This window comes from Lepidochelys kempii, chromosome 6, assembly GCF_965140285.1.
Source record: "Lepidochelys kempii isolate rLepKem1 chromosome 6, rLepKem1.hap1, whole genome shotgun sequence".
NCBI classification, from domain to species: domain Eukaryota; kingdom Metazoa; phylum Chordata; order Testudines; family Cheloniidae; genus Lepidochelys; species Lepidochelys kempii.
The window spans coordinates 121,199,167-121,220,016 of record NC_136385.1 but is presented as its reverse complement, the minus strand read 5'-3'; the positions used below and the strand labels follow the sequence as shown (position 1 = coordinate 121,220,016).

General features: G+C 41.5%; 1 protein-coding gene across 1 annotated transcript in view; it reads right to left on the bottom strand.

Moving 5' to 3' along the window:
• Positions 1 to 20,850, bottom strand: part of C6H14orf39 (chromosome 6 C14orf39 homolog) — a 54,808-nt gene that overhangs the window by 23,345 nt on the left and 10,613 nt on the right. Inside the window, exons 2-4 of the mRNA XM_078853449.1 lie at positions 16,529 to 16,618; positions 4,514 to 4,720; positions 2,409 to 2,529 (exon numbers count right to left, since the gene is read on the bottom strand). Of these exons, the coding sequence (XP_078709575.1) occupies positions 2,409 to 2,529; positions 4,514 to 4,720; positions 16,529 to 16,618 (418 nt within the window). The remainder of the gene's footprint in view (positions 1 to 2,408; positions 2,530 to 4,513; positions 4,721 to 16,528; positions 16,619 to 20,850) is intronic.

Below are 20,850 nucleotides of genomic sequence, written 5' to 3'. Positions count from 1 at the left end.
ACTGTAAGGAGAGTGATCAGTTAAGGTGAGCTATTACCAGCAGGAGAGCCGGGGGGAGAGGGGGAAGGACCTTTTGTAGTGATAATCAAGGTGGGCCATTTCCAGCAGTTGACAAGAATGTCTGAGGAACAGTGGGAGGGCGGGGGGGGGGAATAAACATGGGGAAATAGTTTTACTTTGTGTAATGACCCATCCACTCCCAGTCTCTATTCAAGCCTAAGTTAATTGTATCCAGTTTGCATATTAATTCCTATTCAGCAGTCTCTCATTGGAGTCTGTTTCTGAAGTTTTTTTGTTGAAGAATTGCCACATTTAGGTCTGTAATCAAGTGACCAAAGAGATTGAAGTGTTCTCCAACTGGTTTTTGAAAGTTATAATTCTTGACGTCTGATTTGTATCCATTTATTCATTTATGTAGAGACTGTCCAGTTTGACCAATGTACATGGCAGAGGGGCATTGCTGGCACATGATGGCATATATCACATTGGTAGATGTGCAGGTGAACGAGCCTCTGATAGTGCGGCTGATATGATTAGGCCCTGTGATGGTGTCCCCTGAATAGATATGTGGACACAGTTGGCAACGGGCTTTGTGTAGGTGTTTGTCTACAGCCAAGCTCTACGATACAACTGCATTTGCTCCAACCCCTCAGACAGAGACAAACACCTACACAATCTCTATCAAGCATTCTTACAACTACAATACCCACCTGCTGAAGTGAAGAAACAGATTGACAGAGCCAGAAGAGTACCCAGAAGTCACCTACTACAGGACAGGCCCAACAAAGAAAATAACAGAACGCCACTAGCCATCACCTTCAGCCCCCAACTAAAACCTCTCCAACGCATCATCAAGGATCTACAACCTGTCCTGAAGGACGAGCCATCACTCTCATGGATCTTGGGAGACAGGCCAGTCCTTGCTTCCAGACAGGCCCCAACCTGAAGCAAATACTCCCCAGCAACCACACACACCACACCACAGAACCACTAACCCAGGAACCTATCCTTGCAACAAAGCCCGTTGCCAACTGTGTCCACATATCTATTCAGGGGACACCATCACAGGGCCTAATCATATCAGCCGCACTATCAGAGGCTCGTTCACCTGCACATCTACCAATGTGATATATGCCATCATGTGCCAGCAATGCCCCTCTGCCATGTACATTGGTCAAACTGGACAGTCTCTACATAAATGAATAAATGGATACAAATCAGATGTCAAGAATTATAACTTTCAAAAACCAGTTGGAGAACACTTCAATCTCTTTGGTCACTTGATTACAGACCTAAATGTGGCAATTCTTCAACAAAAAAACTTCAGAAACAGACTCCAATGAGAGACTGCTGAATAGGAATTAATATGCAAACTGGATACAATTAACTTAGGCTTGAATAGAGACTGGGAGTGGATGGGTCATTACACAAAGTAAAACTATTTCCCCATGTTTATTCCCCCCCCCGCCCTCCCACTGTTCCTCAGACATTCTTGTCAACTGCTGGAAATGGCCCACCTTGATTATCACTACAAAAGGTCCTTCCCCCTCTCCCCCTGGCTCTCCTGCTGGTAATAGCTCACCTTAACTGATCACTCTCCTTACAGTGTGTATAGTGACACCCATTGTTTCATGTTCTCTGTGTATATAAATCTCCCCACTGTATTTTCCACTGAATGCATCCGATGAAGTGAGCTGTCGCTCACGAAAGCTTATGCTCAAATAAATTTGTTAGTCTCTAAGGTGCCACAAGTACTCCTTTTCTTTTTGCGAATACAAACTAACACGACTGCTACTCTGAAACTCATTAGGAAGGTGGACCTAGCTGGAAGCAGTGCTTCTGGTACCCAACGGGATTATGTTTAGCTCTGGTGCAAAGGCACAAGCTGTGGAGGTGAGGATCATCTGAGACTGAGAATTATCTAGCATTACATCTATTCAAAAGAGAACAGGAATGTTTGCCATTCTGACAATGAACTCCATATTTAGGTACAATGCATTCATATTCACAAGGTTAACTTGAAACATCTTAAATGCCAGCAGGAGCTGGGAGCACTGTGGCTCATTTAGGAATGGCACTGATAGGTTTAGCCTTCTTGAGCTGGAAGAGAGGCCACCATGACACTGTGCCTTGAGGAAAATGATGGTGTAAGCTGAGATCAATATAAGGGAATCCTCAAGAGTCCATAAATTCATGGAGTCACATTACCCCCTTTCCTAAATAGAACACTTACAATGCAACAGAAACAATACAGTAATTACTCATTCTGGAATCATCCTGTGTGCTAAGAAACACAATATACTGTTATCACTACAGAAAGACACAGTGACATATTAGTGTATATCCATGCATATACAAATGTAAAATACAATTTTATATAATTAAATTATATATTAATACACTGTTACCTGTTTGAAATAATTAATTTTCATTTCTACTTCATCTGCTTCTTTCTCTAGTTCAAAAGATTTCTGGGTAAAAACTGCAGCATGCTTGAAGACGTCTTGTGTTTTTTCCCTCAGATAAGCACTTTTATGTTAAAGAATCAGTGAGTATCATATGTATGACATGACATGTTTGACAGTCATGTCAAAGAATACAGACATTAAACTATTAAATCTGTATGTATATTATACTGAAAAAGTTTCTATCTACACAGTCTATGAATTACACCTATATGATCCCTATAAGGGGTAAAATTCCCACTGGGTCATATGCTGAAGTCCTATACTCAGGGTCTGAATGTCACCTGCACTGTTAAAACCTGCTGTAGGGAGATTTGGGGGAGGAAATCTTAGTGATGATTTGTTTTTGGAGATTTTCCTACATTGTCTGTCAGGGGAGTAGAGTGTGTCCACTCACAAAAAAAGGGTACAAGGGCCACCCACAAGCCTGCAGAATCAAGGAGACCAGGGTCATCTACGTGCAGGCTATGTGCCTCCACATTAGTGTTGAATCCACTGGAGCTGCACTAACAGGGACTCCCTGCTGGTCACAGTAAGGGACTGGGCACTAGAAGTACTCTGGGACTGTACTCCCTTTTCCAGATAAGGTACATGGAGTCCCAGCCCACCCAATCACACCCTTATCCCCTCAGTGCAGACACTGGATATACTGAAAGAGTTCTGCCACACCCAGGTGGTGGTGGGGGTGCTGAAGAGTTGGCTGATCTCCCATAATGTGCAGAAACGGGGAGATTCATGAAAGGGCAACCCCTCTGAGGTAAGGATCTGGCCCATAGTTTTTACTCAATCCTTAGGCAAACTCCCTTTAAAGCCAATGGGAGTTTTGTATGAGTAAGTTCTGAGGGCCAGAGGTTTCCTTAATTGTATGCATGTAACTGCCATTTTAACTAAAAAGGGGTGTGAATGGGTAAGAAATGGCAGTATTTGACCAGTAAGTGGGAAGAAAGGTCCAGCCAGCTACACAGCACTGTTTCCAACATGTGTGCGCACACACACCTATTTCCTGGAGCCCTTTCGGATTCCAGATCCACAGTGGAGAGACAGTGAGGTTCAGCGGAACCCTTTTGGATTGAAGAAAAGCATTTCCTCCCCCAAGCTGCTCTGGAGGTTACCTTGTAGTGCAGCTACAATGTAGTTATGCAGCTGGGTGCTTCAGGGGCCTTGGAACCAGTGCAGAGGCACATGCTATATGTGCAGATAGCCTCAGCAGACTCTTGAGTCAAGGTTTGGAGACTAAATCTTCTTATTCTTCCATGGTGTAGCAAAGCCCCACCCTTCTCTATTGGAAGATTTTGATAAAAACTTCATGAAAGGAACCTCAGTTTTCTTCCTCCAGGGGCCCCACTCATGGATGGTACTATTTGGCCCTCAATTTTCCCTCGGGCAAAACTCCTGCAGAAATAATGTCTAAGTGTAAAGCTGTAATTTAATTACAGTAATTTCTTGTGGCTATTATCACATTCAAGGCTACAAAGATAATGAAAAAGCCAAACAAACTTTTCTACCAACCAGCCAGTAAAGAATGCATAGAGAATGTGTCATGGATACATCTGTAATGCCCAATCAGAAAGTGACCTAAAAGGAGCAGGCTCTGAAAAAATAAAGTTGCATTTTAGGATGTTCATTCACTAATGTCATATTCTTTGCAAAGACAATTAATATAGAATATTAATTGGTTGGGGAAGCACTTTGCGTTTATGCTGAAGTGCTGTACAGAAGAGCAATATAATACAGATGTAGAACAACAACAATACTAGGAACAGCATAAAATAAATGTTTGAAAATTAACTTCAAAATAGTAAAAGAAGCCTCCAGTGCAATGGAATACTCTAAGGACCTGTTACCACAAGCCAAAGGACATGTGGCCTAGAGGAATGAGCACTCAGAAAGCCCTGAGTTGAAATCCAGGTTTTGCCACTGACTCCATTTGTATAATGGAGAAAATAATTCTTACCTATGAAGGAGATTAATTAGTTAATGTTTGTACAATGCTTTTAATTTGCAATGCACTATAAATTATTATTATTTAGATTATACAAATAGTGTACAATATGGTAATACTGGTACCTAAAATATGCAGAAGGGTAGCTTCCTTCCATTTAAATTGTTCAGAATGTGTCAGAACTCTATTCTGGATTTCTTCAATCTCTTTTTTTTTCATACAATATTCCTGAGCAAGAGCATTTTCTGCATATTTTGCTTTGTGTTGTTTCAAAATCTCTTTATACTGATTCATGTGATCCTGATACATTTTCCTGTTAAAACAACAAAGTGGAATAATGTTTTGATTCAGAATATTTCTTGCATTGATGTATTGTAAGTCATTTAACTTAAGAAAGAAGTTAATTATGTAAAAAAAAAAAATCAACAAAATTAGATCTGTTACTCTGTTGAAAAAGGTCAGGTTATAATTAGTACAACCTTATCTGGCTGTAATTATTCCCTTTCATGGAATACTATGCAGTACAAAACAGAGTACACAGTTGTGAAATGAAAACAATAAGTTCTCATTGTTCTGAAAGTGATGCAGAATATACATGTTCAAAGACAGCCTTGCAGCATTCAGATGGTTTCATTTTTATATGGCTTAACATAAAACATACAGGAGGCCAAATTCTCTTTCAATGGAGCTGAACCAATTTATGGCCCAGCTTCCTTAAGTGCTTCTCAGCTTTCTATGTTAACAAACAGGGGCCTAATTCATAACTCGTTTAAGGGCTTTCTCTTAGGAGGTACTGAGCACTCTGAAAGCACACAAATTAGTCCCATTAAATGGAACTATTCACATTGCTTAAACATTTTGCTGGATAAGGCCAGAACACTCACCAGTTGGCAGGACTGAACCCGAAATCAATTTTATGCTGGTATAAATCCAGTGAAATCATCTGAGTACACATCCCCAAAATTAAAAAGATACATAGCATCAGTAAAAGAGACCACATTAAAAAATTATTTCATTCTCTAAATTTAAACCAGCAATGTTTGGGAATGCTTTTGTAGGCATTACTACAAACAGAAAATAAACACAATATAGAAAACATGTCATTGGAAGCATTCAGCACAAAAAGTGCTAACATGATCCATATCATCTTTGGAAAACACAGGAAAGAAAAGGAGCGTTGCATAGAAAGGTAATCATCCTGTGTTAAATCAATAAAGGTAAACCATGTTGCAAATGACTAACTTTGGTCTGTTTCTTCATCCTTACAAGTTATTTATAGGATAGATGGCCAATGACAGATCATATCTCCAACTGTCTCATTGGCATGAGTCTTTAATGTATGCCAATAATTTGGCTGAATATATCTCAAGTATTGCAGACCATTTCCATTGCAAATTTTTCAAACTAGGAACTAGTTCTAGTTTCTTAAGGCCACCCACAAATAATACAAGTTGTGGGTCTACAGGAAGTTTATACTGTTACAAAGATAAAATTTTCACTAGTACAGCCTTCAAAAATCAATGTAATAAAAAGCAGTGCATATATAGATGCAGAGTTAACAATGCTTTCACATTTCCTCCTATATTTGAAAATTATGAATTAAGCTATGATATTGTCACGGATAGGAGATATTGCCAATACAAAAGAGGACTGGAATATCATACAATGTGATCTGGATGACCTTGTAAACTGGAGTAAAAGAAATGGGATGAAATTTAAGAGTGCAAAGTGCGAGGTCATGCATTGAGAGATTAACAACAAGAATTTTTGCTATAAACTGGGGACTTATCAGTTGGAAGCAAGAGAGTAGGAGAAAGACTTGGGGGTATTGGCTGATCACAGGATGACTATGAGCCACCAATGTGATGCAGCTGTTAAAAAAAGTAATGCAGTCCTAGCATGCATCAAGTGAAAAATTTCAAGTGGAGACAGGGAAGTGTTAGTACCATTATACTAAGGTGAGATCTCATCTGGACTACTGTGTGCAATTCTGGTGTCCCATCTTTAAGAAAGATGAACTGAAGCTGAAACAGGTGCAGAGAAGAACTACTAGGATGATCCAATGAATAGAAAACCTACTCTATGAGAGGAGACTCAAGAGCTTGGCTTGTTTAGCCTAATCAGAAGAAAGCTAAGGAGAGAGATTATTGTTCTCTATAAATGCATCAAAGGGATAAATACCGAGGGTGGCGTGGGGGGAGAGAAAGTATTTAAGTTAAGCACCAGTGTGGACACAAGAACAAATGGCCATCTACAAGTTTAGGCTTGAAAGTATACAGTTTCTAACCATCAGAGAAGTGAAGTTCTGGAACAGCCTTCCAAGGGAAGCAGTGGGGGTAAAAATCCTATCTGGCTTCAAGGCTGAGTTTGATAAATTTATGGATGGGATGGCATGATGACTGCCTACAATGACATGTAGCTGATCTGCAACTGCTAGCAGCAAGTATCTCCAATGTCTGGTGATGGGACACTAGATTGAGAGGGCTCTGAGTTACTGCAGGCAATTCTTTCCCAGGTGTCTGGCTGGTGGGTTTTGCTCACATGTTCAGGGTCTAACTGATAGCCATATTTGGGGTCGGGAAAGAACTGTCCCCGGAGTCAGATTGGCAAAGACCGTAGGAGGTTTTCGCCTTCCTCTGCAGCATGGGGCACAGGTCACTTGCAGGTTTAAACTAATATGAATGGTGGATTCTCTGTAACTTGAAGTCTTTAAGTTTGAGGACTTCAGTAGTTCAGCCAGAGGTTAGGAGTGGTGGGTGAGATTCTGTGGCCTGCAATGTGCAGGAGGTTAGACTAGTTGCTCATAATGGTCCCTTCTGACCTTAAAGTCTATGAGTCTAAGACTAAAGCTATAAATTGACCCTTCCAGGATTCAAATCTGTGAATCTAGGGAAGCTAGGTATTTCAAATCTGATGTGTAGATCCTTAAGTCTTCCATCTTGTACATGAATAGTTTTGAATCTGGGTTACAAACACATTTTTGATTCACTGAATGTTTCTGGGCTCTGTATCAGATTTGCTGGATGTGACAGTTAGAAAATGTATGTTGGAAAATGTACATCAATAATATTACAAATATAAAACACTATTTTGTTTATTATAATAGATGCCCGTAAAAATAAAGATGACTGTAGCAGAACAACAAAATAATTCATTGACAAGCCAATTATTGATTCCCAGAGATATTTTAAAAATTACCGATAAAATAAAAATAAAGAGATTTTGGATAACTCAGAAAACTAAATTGCAAGCTGTTGAAAATAATGTCAGAATACTCGGCCATCCCCACGAATTCTTAGAGGACTACATTTCCCAGAATACCACCAGCCAAATGAATATTTCTGGCAGTATATCCCCAGTAGCCTTGAAAGACTGTCATAGTTTTTAATATTCCTTAAGAATAATCCAAATTTTCAGACTCAGCGATTTAAAGGCTGCCATTTAGTGCATGATACTGCTCCCACTGAAGTCTGTAACAAAACACCCAGTTAACATCAATGGGCATAGATTGGACCCATCAAAAACCTTAAAGTTATATGTATGACTGTCTTCAAATATGTTAAGTGCTATTATAAAGAGGACAGGAATCAATTGTTCTCTGTGTCCTCTAAAGGCAGAACAAGAAGTAATTGGCTTAATCTGCAGCAAGGGAGATTTAGGTTAGATATTAGGAAAAACTTTCTAACTATCAGGATAGTAAAGCTCTGGAATAAGCTTCCAAAAGAGGTTGTAGAATCCCCACCATCGGAGGTTTTCAAGAACAAGTTTGACAAACACTTGTCAAGGATGGTCTAGGTTTACTTGGTCCAGCCTCAGCACAGGAGGCTGGACTTGATGACCTCTCAAGGTCCCTTCCAGCCCTACATTTCTATGATTGTTCCTTCTTTCCTGCTTTATATCACTAATTTTCAGACTATTTTTTCAATTCCAAAATTACTTGTACGGACAATAACACTATTAGAGACACTCTCTTAGAATGCAACATTTTTAGAATGGAGAGCCTTCATACGACAAGCCTAATTAAATGTTCACTTTGTAATAACAAAATGCAAATTGACCTAGCCATCTTTTTTTTAAAAATTTCCTCCAACTGTACAAATATGTGCTGAATGCCTCCAGCAGCCAGACTAAGTGGGGCATTCAACACATTAAGTTTTAAATGTGCTTATTTTTCTTTACAAGTTTTATACTTAGAATTTGCTGAATGCCCATCATGTGACTCTGAATCACTCCTCACATACAGCTATAAATGGAATATTTTTTAAATTGTGGACCACTTTTAAAGAATACTTATTAAATCCATTACATTTATTTTATAATTTACAAATAGTCACAATACTTATAATTTGACACAGAAAAATAATAAATTAAATCAAACACTTTTATATTAGAATTGAAACTAGTCAACTAAACAAGCAATTTAAAAGTAATGCTTCTCCGGCTTGTCACCTTAAATTAGTGAAAGCTAGAATGGCTTAACCAAAAACTCACCGAAAGCCAGTTTGGACTTGTTTTTCACCAAATACACAGTTCTAAAGAGTAACAAGACAGATAAACTACTAGCTGAGTTAATTAAAGACTATCAGGCACATCATGTTATTTTGGTAATCATAGACTCCATTGGCAAAAAGCACAATTACAACAAGATATGAATTCAGGCCAAAATTTTCAAACTTGAGTGCCTAAACTTAGGTTCCTAAATCTGTATTAAATAGATCTGACCTGATTTGCTGCATTGCTAAGCAACTTCAGCTTCTGCTGATACTCAAGGGAACTTGAAAGCACCTTGAAAAAGAAGCCCAGTTCTACTTAAGGTCTTGTCTACACTGCACAGTTTTGGCAACAAAAATCAGCTTTTGTCAACAAAATAGTGGAGGTGTACACACTTCAATGCTCCGCCCACTGATTTAACTCTTTTGCTAAGCCAACAAAATAAAACCACCTCGGCGAGAGGCATAGAGCTTTTTGCGGCAAAGTTAGATCAACACAATGTCAATGTAGACACTACGCTTGGTTATATCACTGTAAATGGCCCCTAGGAGGTATACCCATCCTGACTGCTCTGCTCAGCAGTTCAAACTTTGCTGCCCTGCACCCAGGTACACAGGCATCCGCCCCTCCCCATTTAAAGGTCTGGGAATTTCTGAAATTCCACTTTCTGTTTGCTCGGTGTGGACTGCTCATATCACATCTTTCCAACTGACCACAGTGGCTCCATGCACTAAACGATCTTCCACCTTGAGTACACTGGAGTTGTTTGATCTACCGGCTTGGTGGGGAGAGAAGGCTGGGCAATCTCAGCTCTGCTCCAGCCATAGGAATTTTGATACCTTTGGAGGATTTGTCGTGGCATGTTGGATAAAGGCTACGAATGGGACAGGCATCAGTGCTGTGAGAAGATCAAGATGCTGAGGCAGGCATATCAGAAGGCAAGGGAGTCAAACCATCATAGAATCATAGAATATCAGGGTTGGAAGGGACCTCAGGAGGTCATCTAGTCCAACCCCCTGCTCAAAAGCAGGACCAATCCCCAATTAAATCATCCCAGCCAGGGCTTTGTCAAGTCACTCTGGTGCTGCACTGAATACTTGCCACTTCTATAAGGAGCCGGACTCTATCCTCGGTGGAGACCCCACCTCCCCCGCCAAGAGCCCTGTGGATACTTTGGGGGGTCTGGAGACAGCAGCCAGCTGACTCAACCCCGCGCAACTTCGCGCAGCTCCCATTGTCCGGAACGGCAAACCATGGCCACTGGGAGGCCATAAACAAACTGTCTTGCAGCCGGCCAGTGGATTACTCTGATGGGCCACATATGGACTGCGGGCCGCAGGTTGCCCACCACTGACCTAGACCCTTTTCCCCATATTGACTGTGCCTCCCACCCCGACCCCAGGCGAAACTCACCATGTTTAGGGCATTCCGCCAAGCTGTGTGCTTGCCAAGGGGCAGTGAGAAAGAGGTGTAGTTTACTATTATGATTTAATGCTGTGAGTGCACTAACAATCTTGCCTCTGTTTATTGTTTCTTGTGCTTCTGCAGATGTGCCCTTGAGGGGAACCCTCTACTCTATAGCAGAGTGTGTCCACCAGATAAGGAACCAACCCAGAAGGAGCAAGGAGGACATGTTTCGGGAGGTGCTCCAATCCTCTGATGCTGTAGATCAAGAACAGAGGGTGTGGAGAGCGACAATTAATGAAAACTTTAAAATAGATAGCCAGGACAGGAAGCAGGGCCAGGAGCGAATTTTAGATGGCCAGGAGCAGATGATAAAAGTGATGGAGGCCCAAAAGGAGATGCTGAAATCCCTAATTGCGCAGCAGGAAGAACACATGCGTGCTCCCCCAACTCTCCCTGACCACTCCCCCCACAGCCTATATAGAACTGATTGCCATGCCCTCCCCAAACTCCTGCCACATATTCCTTGCATCCTCCTGGCCCATCGCAGTACCCTGTTCACTCCACCCCAAATGATAGCTGGAGTTACACACAGCAATGAAAGCCTCCATCAGGAAAATGCTCCTCTCAGTGCTATGTCCCTTTCAAGAAAGCGTTTTTTGCGTGTTGGTTATTGCTGCTTAATAAAAAAATACTCTCTGAAAGATAATCAATCCTTATTTGTCTCCTATACATGGTGGTTGCTGCTGGAATTAATACACAATGGCAACTGTCACATTTGCACACTACAAATCATAGTCAGGAAGCACTGATCAAAATTTTCATTCAAGGCGGCAAGGTAAGAAAACATGGCAGAATGCTTTATAGCAGTGGTTCCCAAACTTGTTCCGCTGCTTGTGCGGGAAAAGCCCCTGGCGGGCCGCACCGGTTTGTTTACCTGCCGCGTCTGCAGGTTCAGTCGTTCACAGCTCCCAGTGGCCGCGGTTCGCTGCTCCAGGCCAATGGGAGCTGCTGGAAGAGGCAGCCAGTATGTCCCTCAGCCTGCGCTGCTTCCAGCAGCTCCCACTGGTCTGGAGCAGTGAACCACGGCCACTGGGAGCTGCGATCGGCCAAACCTGTGGACGCAGCAGGTAAACAAACCGGTGCGGCCCGCCAGGGGCTTTCCCTGTACAAGCGGCGGAACAAGATTGGGGACCACTGCTTTATAGAAAGACATATTGCTGGTGTGCAGTGTCAAAATGGTGCCTCAAAGCCTCCCTGATTTGAATAGCCCCCCATTGTGCCCCTCTAATAGCCCTGGTATCTGGCTGCTCAAAATCAGCTGCTAGATGATCTGCCTCCGCATGCCACCCCTGGGGAAACTTTTCGCCCTTAGCCTTACAAATATTATGCAGCACACAGTAGGCCGCTATGACCATGGGAATATTTTCCTCACTGAAGTCTAACCTGCCATAAAGGCAGCGCCAGCAAGATTTTAATCTGCCAAACGCACATTCAACGGTCATTCTGCACCTGCTCAACCTATTGTTGAAGCATTCCTTGCTGTTGTCCAGGTTTCCCGTGTAAGGCTTCATGAGCCATGAGAGTAAGAGGTACACCGGGTCTCCAGGATCACTATGGACATTTCAACATTCCCCACTGGAATCTTCTGGTCTGGAAAGAAAGTCCCTACTTGCAGCTTTCTGGACAGGCCAATGTTCCTGAAGATGCATGAGTCATGCACTTTTCCTGATCACCCTAGGCTGATATCAGTGAAACGACTCCGGTGATCCACAAGCAAATATTGCTTGGGCATGTAGGAATGTTATCAGGAGGGCCAAATCGCACCTGGAGCTGCAGCTAGCCAGAGATGTCAAGAGTAACAAGAAGGGTTTCTTCAGGTATGTTGGCAACAAGAAGAAAGCCAAGGAATGTGGGCCCCTTACTGAATGAGGGAGGCAACCTAGTGACAGAGGATGTGGAAAAAGCTAATGTACTCAATGCTTTTTTTGCCTCTGTTTTCACTAACAAGGTCAGCTCCCAGACTGCTGCGCTGGGCATCACAAAATGCGGAAGAGATGGCCAGCCCTCTGTGGAGATAGAGGCGGTTCGGGACTATTTAGAAAAGCTGGACGTGCACAAGTCCATGGGGCCGGACGAGCTGCATCCGAGAGTGCTGAAGGAATTGGCGGCTGTGATTGCAGAGCCACTGGCCATTATCTTTGAAAACTCATGGCGAACCGGGGAAGTCCCGGATGACTGGAAAAAGGCTAATGTAGTGCCAATCTTTAAAAAAGGGAAGAAGGAAGATCCTGGGAACTACAGGCCAGTCAGCCTCACCTCAGTCCCTGGAAAAATCATGGAGCAGGTCCTCAAAGAATCAATCCTGAAGCACTTGCATGAGAGGAAAGTGATCAGGAACAGCCAGCATGGATTCACCAAGGGAAGGTCATGCCTGACTAATCTAATCGCCTTTTATGATGAGATTACTGTTTCTGTGGATGAAGGGAAAGCAGTGGATGTATTGTTTCTTGACTTTAGCAAAGCTTTTGACACGGTCTCCCATAGTATTCTTGTCAGCAAGTTAAGGAAGTATGGGCTGGATGAATGCACTATAAGGTGGGTAGAAAGCTGGCTAAATTGTCGGGCTCAACGGGTAGTGATCAATGGCTCCATGTCTAGTTGGCAGCCGGTATCAAGTGGAGTGCCCCAAGGGTCGGTCCTGGGGCCGGTTTTATTCAATATCTTCATAAATGATCTGGAGGATGGTGTGGATTGCACTCTCAGCAAATTTGCGGATGATACTAAACTGGGAGGAGTGGTAGATACGCTGGAGGGGAGGGATAGGATACAGAAGGACCTAGACCAATTGGAAGATTGGACCAAAAGGAATCTGATGAGGTTCAATAAGGATAAGTGCAGGGTCCTGCACTTAGGACGGAAGAACCCAATGCACAGCTACAGACTAGGGACCGAATGGCTAGGCAGCAGTTCTGCGGAAAAGGACCTAGGGGTGACAGTGGACGAGAAGCTGGATATGAGTCAGCAGTGTGCCCTTGTTGCCAAGAAGGCCAATGGCATTTTGGGATGTATAAGTAGGGGCATAGCGAGCAGATCGAGGGACGTGATCGTTCCCCTCTATTCGACATTGGTGAGGCCTCATCTGGAGTACTGTGTCCAGTTTTGGGCCCCACACTTCAAGAAGGATGTGGATAAATTGGAGAGAGTCCAGCGAAGGGCAACAAAAATGATCAGGGGACTGGAACACATGACTTATGAGGAGAGGCTGAGGGAGCTGGGATTGTTTAGCCTGCAGAAGAGAAGAATGAGGGGGGATTTGATAGCTGCTTTCAACTACCTGAAAGGGGGTTCCAAAGAGGATGGCTCTAGACTGTTCTCAATGGTAGCAGATGAGAGAACGAGGAGTAATGGTCTCAAGTTGCAGTGGGGGAGGTTTAGATTGGATATTAGGAAAAACTTTTTCACTAAGAGGGTGGTGAAACACTGGAATGCGTTACCTAGGGAGGTGGTAGAATCTCCTTCCTTAGAGGTTTTTAAGGTCAGGCTTGACAAAGCCCTGGCTGGGATGATTTAACTGGGAATTGGTCCTGCTTTGAGCAGGGGGTTGGACTAGATGACCTTCTGGAGTCCCTTCTAACCCTGATATTCTATGATTCTAAGCACCTGCAATACCATAGAGAAGTATTCCTTTCTATTGATGTACTCCGTTGCAAGATGGTCCGGGGCCAAAATTGGGATCTGCATGCCATCTCTAGCCCCACCACAGTTAGGGATCCCATTGCCACAAAGCCATCTGCTATTTCACGCACATTTCCAAGAGTCACAGTCCTTCATAGCAGGATGCGATTAATGGCCCTGTGCACTTCCATGAACACAACTCCCACGGTGGACTTCCTGACTGCAAACTGATTTGCAACTGACCGGAAGCAGTCCAGAATTGCCAGTTTCCACACAGTGATCACCACATGCTTCTCCAGGGAGAGGGCAGCTCTCATTTTGGGACAGGGCAGGGGCGAGCTCCACACACAGTTCCAGGAAGGTGGCTTTCCAAATATCCTGCAGCCACTGCTCATCATCCCAGACTTGCATAAAGATGCAATCCCACCATTTAGTGCTTGTTTCCTGAGCCCAAAAGCAATGGTCCACTATGTGCAGCTGCTCCATGAATTCTAAAAGTAGTCTGGAATTGTTTCTTTCCATGACACACAGCAAGGCAGTCACCACGGATTCCTGTTCAGATTCGAAGCTCATGAAATACTGCATGATCAGCCATGTCGTGTTCATAACACTGACCACAAGACGGGAGAGCAGTGCAGGATCCATGCATTCAGGCAGAGATGGAAGGGATGCAATATATAGGGGCTGCTGAAAATATAGCTGGAAGGCCATGGAATGATGGGACAGAAAAAATGCATCATGGGACATTAAGCCTCCACCCATGATGCATGCAATCCACTCCACCTTCCCACAACTCTTAGCTGCAGAAGGTGGAAAGTTCCACAATGGGATAGCTACCCGCAGTGCACTGCTCTCACTGTCAATGCTAGAGCGTCAACTGTGAACGCACTCTGCTGACACGTGAAGTGTTGTGTGAACATGCACAACTGATATAATTATAACAGTTTGTAATCGTCAGCGTAACTTGCATCGACTTAACTCTGTAGTGTAGATGTAGCCTAAGTACCCAAATATAGATACAGGAGTTTAACTTTTGGGCACTCAGGTTTGTAAATTTTGGCCAGAATCTTAAGATCCACGTAAAGAAGTCCTTGATCACATGGAAGTTGTTTTATGCAGCTACACAATTCTTGTCTTCAGAAGGTGTAAATGTCTCTATTAAGTGAAAGTGAAACCTATGTGGAACACTACTCATTCAACAGTGTGCATAGTCACAACTAACCAGAATCTCATCCCCAGCAAACTTTAACATGGCATCAGAAATGGCCTTCTTGACCTACATCCCCTAATCTTCAAGGCACAATTTTCAATTTGGCATGCTCTTTGGGCACTCTGAAAAATACAGAGCCAAAGTATACAAAAGTTGATTTGACTACGCAATATAATGATCACATTTAAATAGTAACACTAAAGTGAAGCAGAATTATTTTAGTACTTGTAATTACCATTATCTGAATGTGGTGCCCCACTTCACTGGCTTCAGTCAAGTGATGTATCTCATTAAAAAAATGAAAACTGAATGCTTTTTAAAAAGACTACTTGAACTACTTCTCTACAGTAGAACCTCCGAGTTATGAACACCAGGTTATGAATTGACCGGTCAACCACACACCTCATTTGGAACCAGAAGTATGCAATCAGGCAGCAAAGACCAAAAAAAAAGAAAGCAAATGCTGTCCATTACAGTACTGTTAAACGTAAACTACTAAAAAAAGGGAAATTAAAAAAAGAAGATTTGACAAGGTAAAAAATTGTTTCTGTGCTTGTTTCATTTATGATTTATTTCAAGATGATTAAAAGCAGCATTTTTCTTCTGCACAGTAAAAAGTTTCAAATCTGTATTAAGCCAATGTTCAGTTGTAAACTTTTGAAAGAACCACCATAATGTTTTGTTCAAAGAATTACGTACATTTCAGTGTTATGAACAACCTCCATTCCTGAGGTGTTTGTAACTCTGAGATTCTACTGTATTATCCTAAAACTATTGACACTACAGTATACTTAGAAATATGTCATAGTGATGACAGATAAGTCACGGCAGGCATCAGGCTAACACTATTTAAATGGTTTCTCATTAGTACTCACTGGTTTTTACCACATATGCCTGCCAAACCTGAAATATTATTGGTCTCTGTTTCAAGGAGGAATTTTTTCCTTAAATTGTATACAGTAGAGCAAGGGTTTGAAATATTCCAATATGTACTTGAAAAGCAGTGAGGAGTTGGAGTCATTTCTAATGAAGGGCCACATTTGACCCTTAATTTTTGTATACTTACATGAAGAGCTGTACAAGCATAAGGATAAAATATGTCCCAAAATTAGTATAAGACAGAACGTTCTGAATATGCATGAACTCATATATCTCTAATGAATATTCTTTCAATTATGAAGACATTTGTTATTGTCCGGAAAATTGAAAGTATCAATTAAAAAATGATAGCTCCCCTGCAATGCTGTTTGCAGACTTCTACACTTAGCGGCTAGAGTACTTATTATCATTGTTTGAAAGTGTTCTTAACATAAAACAATCTCAAATTCTCATACTTACTTGTCGTTTTCTGTAGTTTCTTGGCAGTTTTTGAGTCGGTTATTCAAATATTCTTCATGCTTGCTAAGAACTACATATGTTGGTTTCCAGCTATGGCACAAGTTAAAAAGTGTATTAATGATTTTTTTTATTAATTAAAAGTCATTTCAGAATTAAGCACATCAAGAAGATTAATTAAATCAATCAATTTAACTGGGGCTAATCCATACGAATTATTCATCTTATTATTTGAAAATCAAGCAAGGATTTTTTCTGTAAAGGTTTTCATATACAGAAATTTGTTTTCCCAAAGCTTTTACAGCTGTGAGTCCAAAAGCATACATGGCTTAGAAAACCTGCCAGTGATTACTGTTTGATTAGACTCATTTTTTAAAGAAAACACAGGGCTACATTCACAAAGGGGACATAGGTGTTGCAATGCTAACTCCTAGAAGCCTTCTATGCAGTGGAATTCACAGCTTTGAGTTAGGCATCCAGGCTTCCCATACAATGCATGGGGAAAGTTGGCACCTAAGAAAGGGATTTGCAGAAGCCACCAAGCTGAGTATGGAGTCCCCCCTGCCTAGGACTGAAATGCAGAGGAAAAAGCCAGGGCTTATGTCAAGGTTCCTCCCCCACTCTGAACTCTAGGGTACAGATGTGGGGACCTGCATGAAAAACCTCCTAAGCTTATCTTTACCAGCTTAGGTCAAAACTTCCCCAAGGTACAAAATATTCCACCCGTTGTCCTTGGATTGGCCGCTACCACCACCAAACTAATACTGGTTACTGGGGAAGAGCTGTTTGGACACGTCTTTCCCCCCAAAATACTTCCCAAAACCTTGCACCCCACTTCCTGGACAAGGTTTGGTAAAAAGCCTCACCAATTTGCCTAGGTGACTACAGACCCAGACCCTTGGATCTTAAGAACAATGAACAATCCTCCCAACACTTGCACCCCCCCTTTCCTGGGAAATGTTGGATAAAAAGCCTCACCAATTTGCATAGGTGACCACAGACCCAAACCCTTGGATCTGAGAACAATGAAAAAGCATTCAGTTTTCTTACAAGAAGACTTTTAATAAAAATAGAAGTAAATAGAAATAAAGAAATCCCCCCTGTAAAATCAGGATGGTAGATATCTTACAGGGTAATTAGATTCAAAAACATAGAGAACCCCTCTAGGCAAAACCTTAAGTTACAAAAAAGATACACAGACAGAAATAGTTATTCTATTCAGCACAATTCTTTTCTCAGCCATTTAAAGAAATCATAATCTAACACATGCCTAGCTAGATTACTTACTAAAAGTTCTAAGACTCTATTCCTGGTCTATCCCCGGCAGAAACCAGCATATAGACAGACACAGACCTTTTGTTTCTCTCCCTCCTCCCAGCTTTTGAAAGTATCTTGTCTCCTCATTCGTCATTTTGGTCAGGTGCCAGCGAGGTTACCTTTAGCTTCTTAACCCTTTACAGGTGAGAGGAGCTTTCCCCTGGCCAGGAGGGATTTCAAAGGGGTTTACCCTTCCCTTTATATTTATGACAGCTTAGGGCCCAGATCTACAGAGCCTTAGGTGTCTAACTCCCATTGATCTAGGCCTTACATGACTGACAGGCCAGAGGGAGGCACCTATCTCTGCTCAGGATTCTCAGCAATAAACCCTCTCCTGGAGTTAGGGCTGACCTGGCTTAGATGGAAGGTGGGGAGAGGATGAAGAGATAGACCACTCCCAATGTAACCAAATAGTCCAGTGGTCAGGGAACTCCCCTATGAGGGGGATAAATCAGGTTCAAGTCTCTGCTCCAATGACTATTTAATTAGGTACATAAAGTTGAACAGCTTCAACAGAAGAGATTGAGAGATCTCCACCCCAGAATAGCCAAGAGCATGTGGTTAGGGCAATCACCTAGGACGTAGATAACCTGGGTTCAAGTCCCTAAACTAAATCAAGCAGAGTGGGGATTCAAACCTGTCTCTCCCACACGTTCTAAGTAACGAGTGTCCTAGCTGCTGGGAATTCTGATGCATGCATGTACACACCACCTGCCTCCCAGCTGTCTTTTGTGCAGGTTAGGCTTGCTCAAGAGCATGCCTACCGGATCAGGTGACACAGGCTTGGGAATGCTTAGTTTGAGAATCCCGCCCAAACTCAAGTGTGAGCTAGGCTATCCAGCAGCTCAGTAATGTCAGGACTTTGGTGGCATTGTGCATTCCCACCAGCAGAAACTTAGGCACCTAAGGGGATTTAAGTGGCAGCTGAACAGTGATTTTGTGAATGTGAGTGGTACCTAAGTGTTGGACATAGGTGCTTTTGTGAATCTAGCTCCTAGTTTCTTTTTCCAAAGAAAAATCAAACCAGACTACTTGTCTGCACCATCTAAAATAATTAATTGATCTCCAATGTCTTAAGAAAAGAAACCTGACTGACAGGACTAGACAATGAAGTTCTCAAGAACATGGGCCAAATGCATCTTTATAAACTAGCACAAATAAAATCTATCCATAGAAAGGTACAACATGAATGATGCCAGGGATAGCTAATGTCTCAAACCTTGCTCAGTCTCAAACATTACCTGAAAGAATGACCTTTGCGAGTAAGCAGAGAACTCCATCCACATGCTCACTGAACCTCTGGCTTCTCTTAAGGCTAGAAACAAGGGCACCAACTGTAATGCTGATTTTTGAGATGTGGGCCCTGTCATTTGTTAATGGGACTAAGACCACCAAATTAACATATGAGCACCTTTGGTTAGGACTAGAAGAAAAGGAGTACTTGTGGCACCTTAGAGACTAACAAATTTATTTGAACATAAGCTTTCGTGAGCTACAGCTCACTTCATCAGATGCATCCGATGAAGTGAGCTGTAGCTCACGAAAGCTTATGTTCAAATAACTTTGTTAGTCTCTAAGGTGCCACAAGTACTCCTTTTCTTTTTGCGAATACAGACTAACACGGCTGCTACTCTGAAACCTTAGGTTAGGACTATTTGCATACTTTATTATCCTATCGTTAAATTATTTATTGTTATTTATTTCAGTATTAAATTCTTTTTTTTTTACACTGCCCCTAAATCTTCAGTTTTAAATGTGATGCAGAATTTTGTTTTGAAAATGTAAAACTGCATTGTGAAAGTTCTCAGGGAGGAATCTGGATGTTTTGGAAATCTAGTAGGAAGTTTTTGTGACTTTTGGCACTTAGAAAAACATAGGGGTTGATTTGGAATTGTGAGATAAGCATATCAGTTTCATGTTGCAACTAAAACAGTCATCATGAAGTAGTTAACACTGTGGGCAATTATGTCATTGTAATTAGATTTCAGAGGTAACACCTTAGTGACATAAATGGGGCAGTTCACATCACAAATAGGTATTTATTCACGCTCTGTTTGCAGACAAAGGAAAACAGCATCCCATCCATTTACATTCCCACAATGAAAATTTTCTTAATAACCAGAAAGTTAGAAACTTATTTTTTTAAATGAAAGGAGATATTCTGCTACACAATTCTGCAGCAGGAGTAGATTCTGCAGCAGATTCTGTGGCTCCAGAACAGCAGAGTGAACTTATCCCTGTTGATAGTCGGTAAAATCACAAATTAATTCTTTAAAATATTTTGGACCGTTTCATTTTTTCTTGTGTTAATTGTTTGCTAGTTGTAAAAATATTAGGTTAAGGAATATAATCAGTAAATTAGATTATTTTATTCTGAATAATATACATATATCAAGATCCCTGCCTTTCTTTCAAAAAACAATAATATCCATCTATTCAAAGAACTTTCCCAATTTGTACTGTGCTGTATTGTCCCTGCTTGTGTTGTAAGGTCTTTAGGGCAAGATCCTGTAACTTGGCAGAAACTCACTTATTGTACATTGTCAATATACATATACCACTATATAAATAATGTTAAAAATGGAGGATATAACCAAAACCTGAAAAATAGTTGGTTTCATGACTGTTACCAAAATAGTGACTTCAATAATGGCTGATTTAGTGTAATTGCTAGCAAGAAGACAAATATTTAAAGAACAAAGACCTGACATTTAATTTGCTGAACAGGACTGCAAAAACCTTGAATAAGAAATAATATATTCCAGGTGCTGAGAAGACACAAGAAGATATAATCAACATTCACCACAGCATTAAAGTTGCAAATAAAAAGTGAACAAAAATGCAATATCCATCCAGACAACTTAATATTACTGTAATAAATGTTTGATACTATTTATGACTAAAAATGTAATTACAAAATTCTAATTCACTACATGTATTGCAAATTGGGCAAAAAGCCACATTAAAAAAGGGCCAAGTTTTTAAACAGCAGAGACTGATGGTGCACA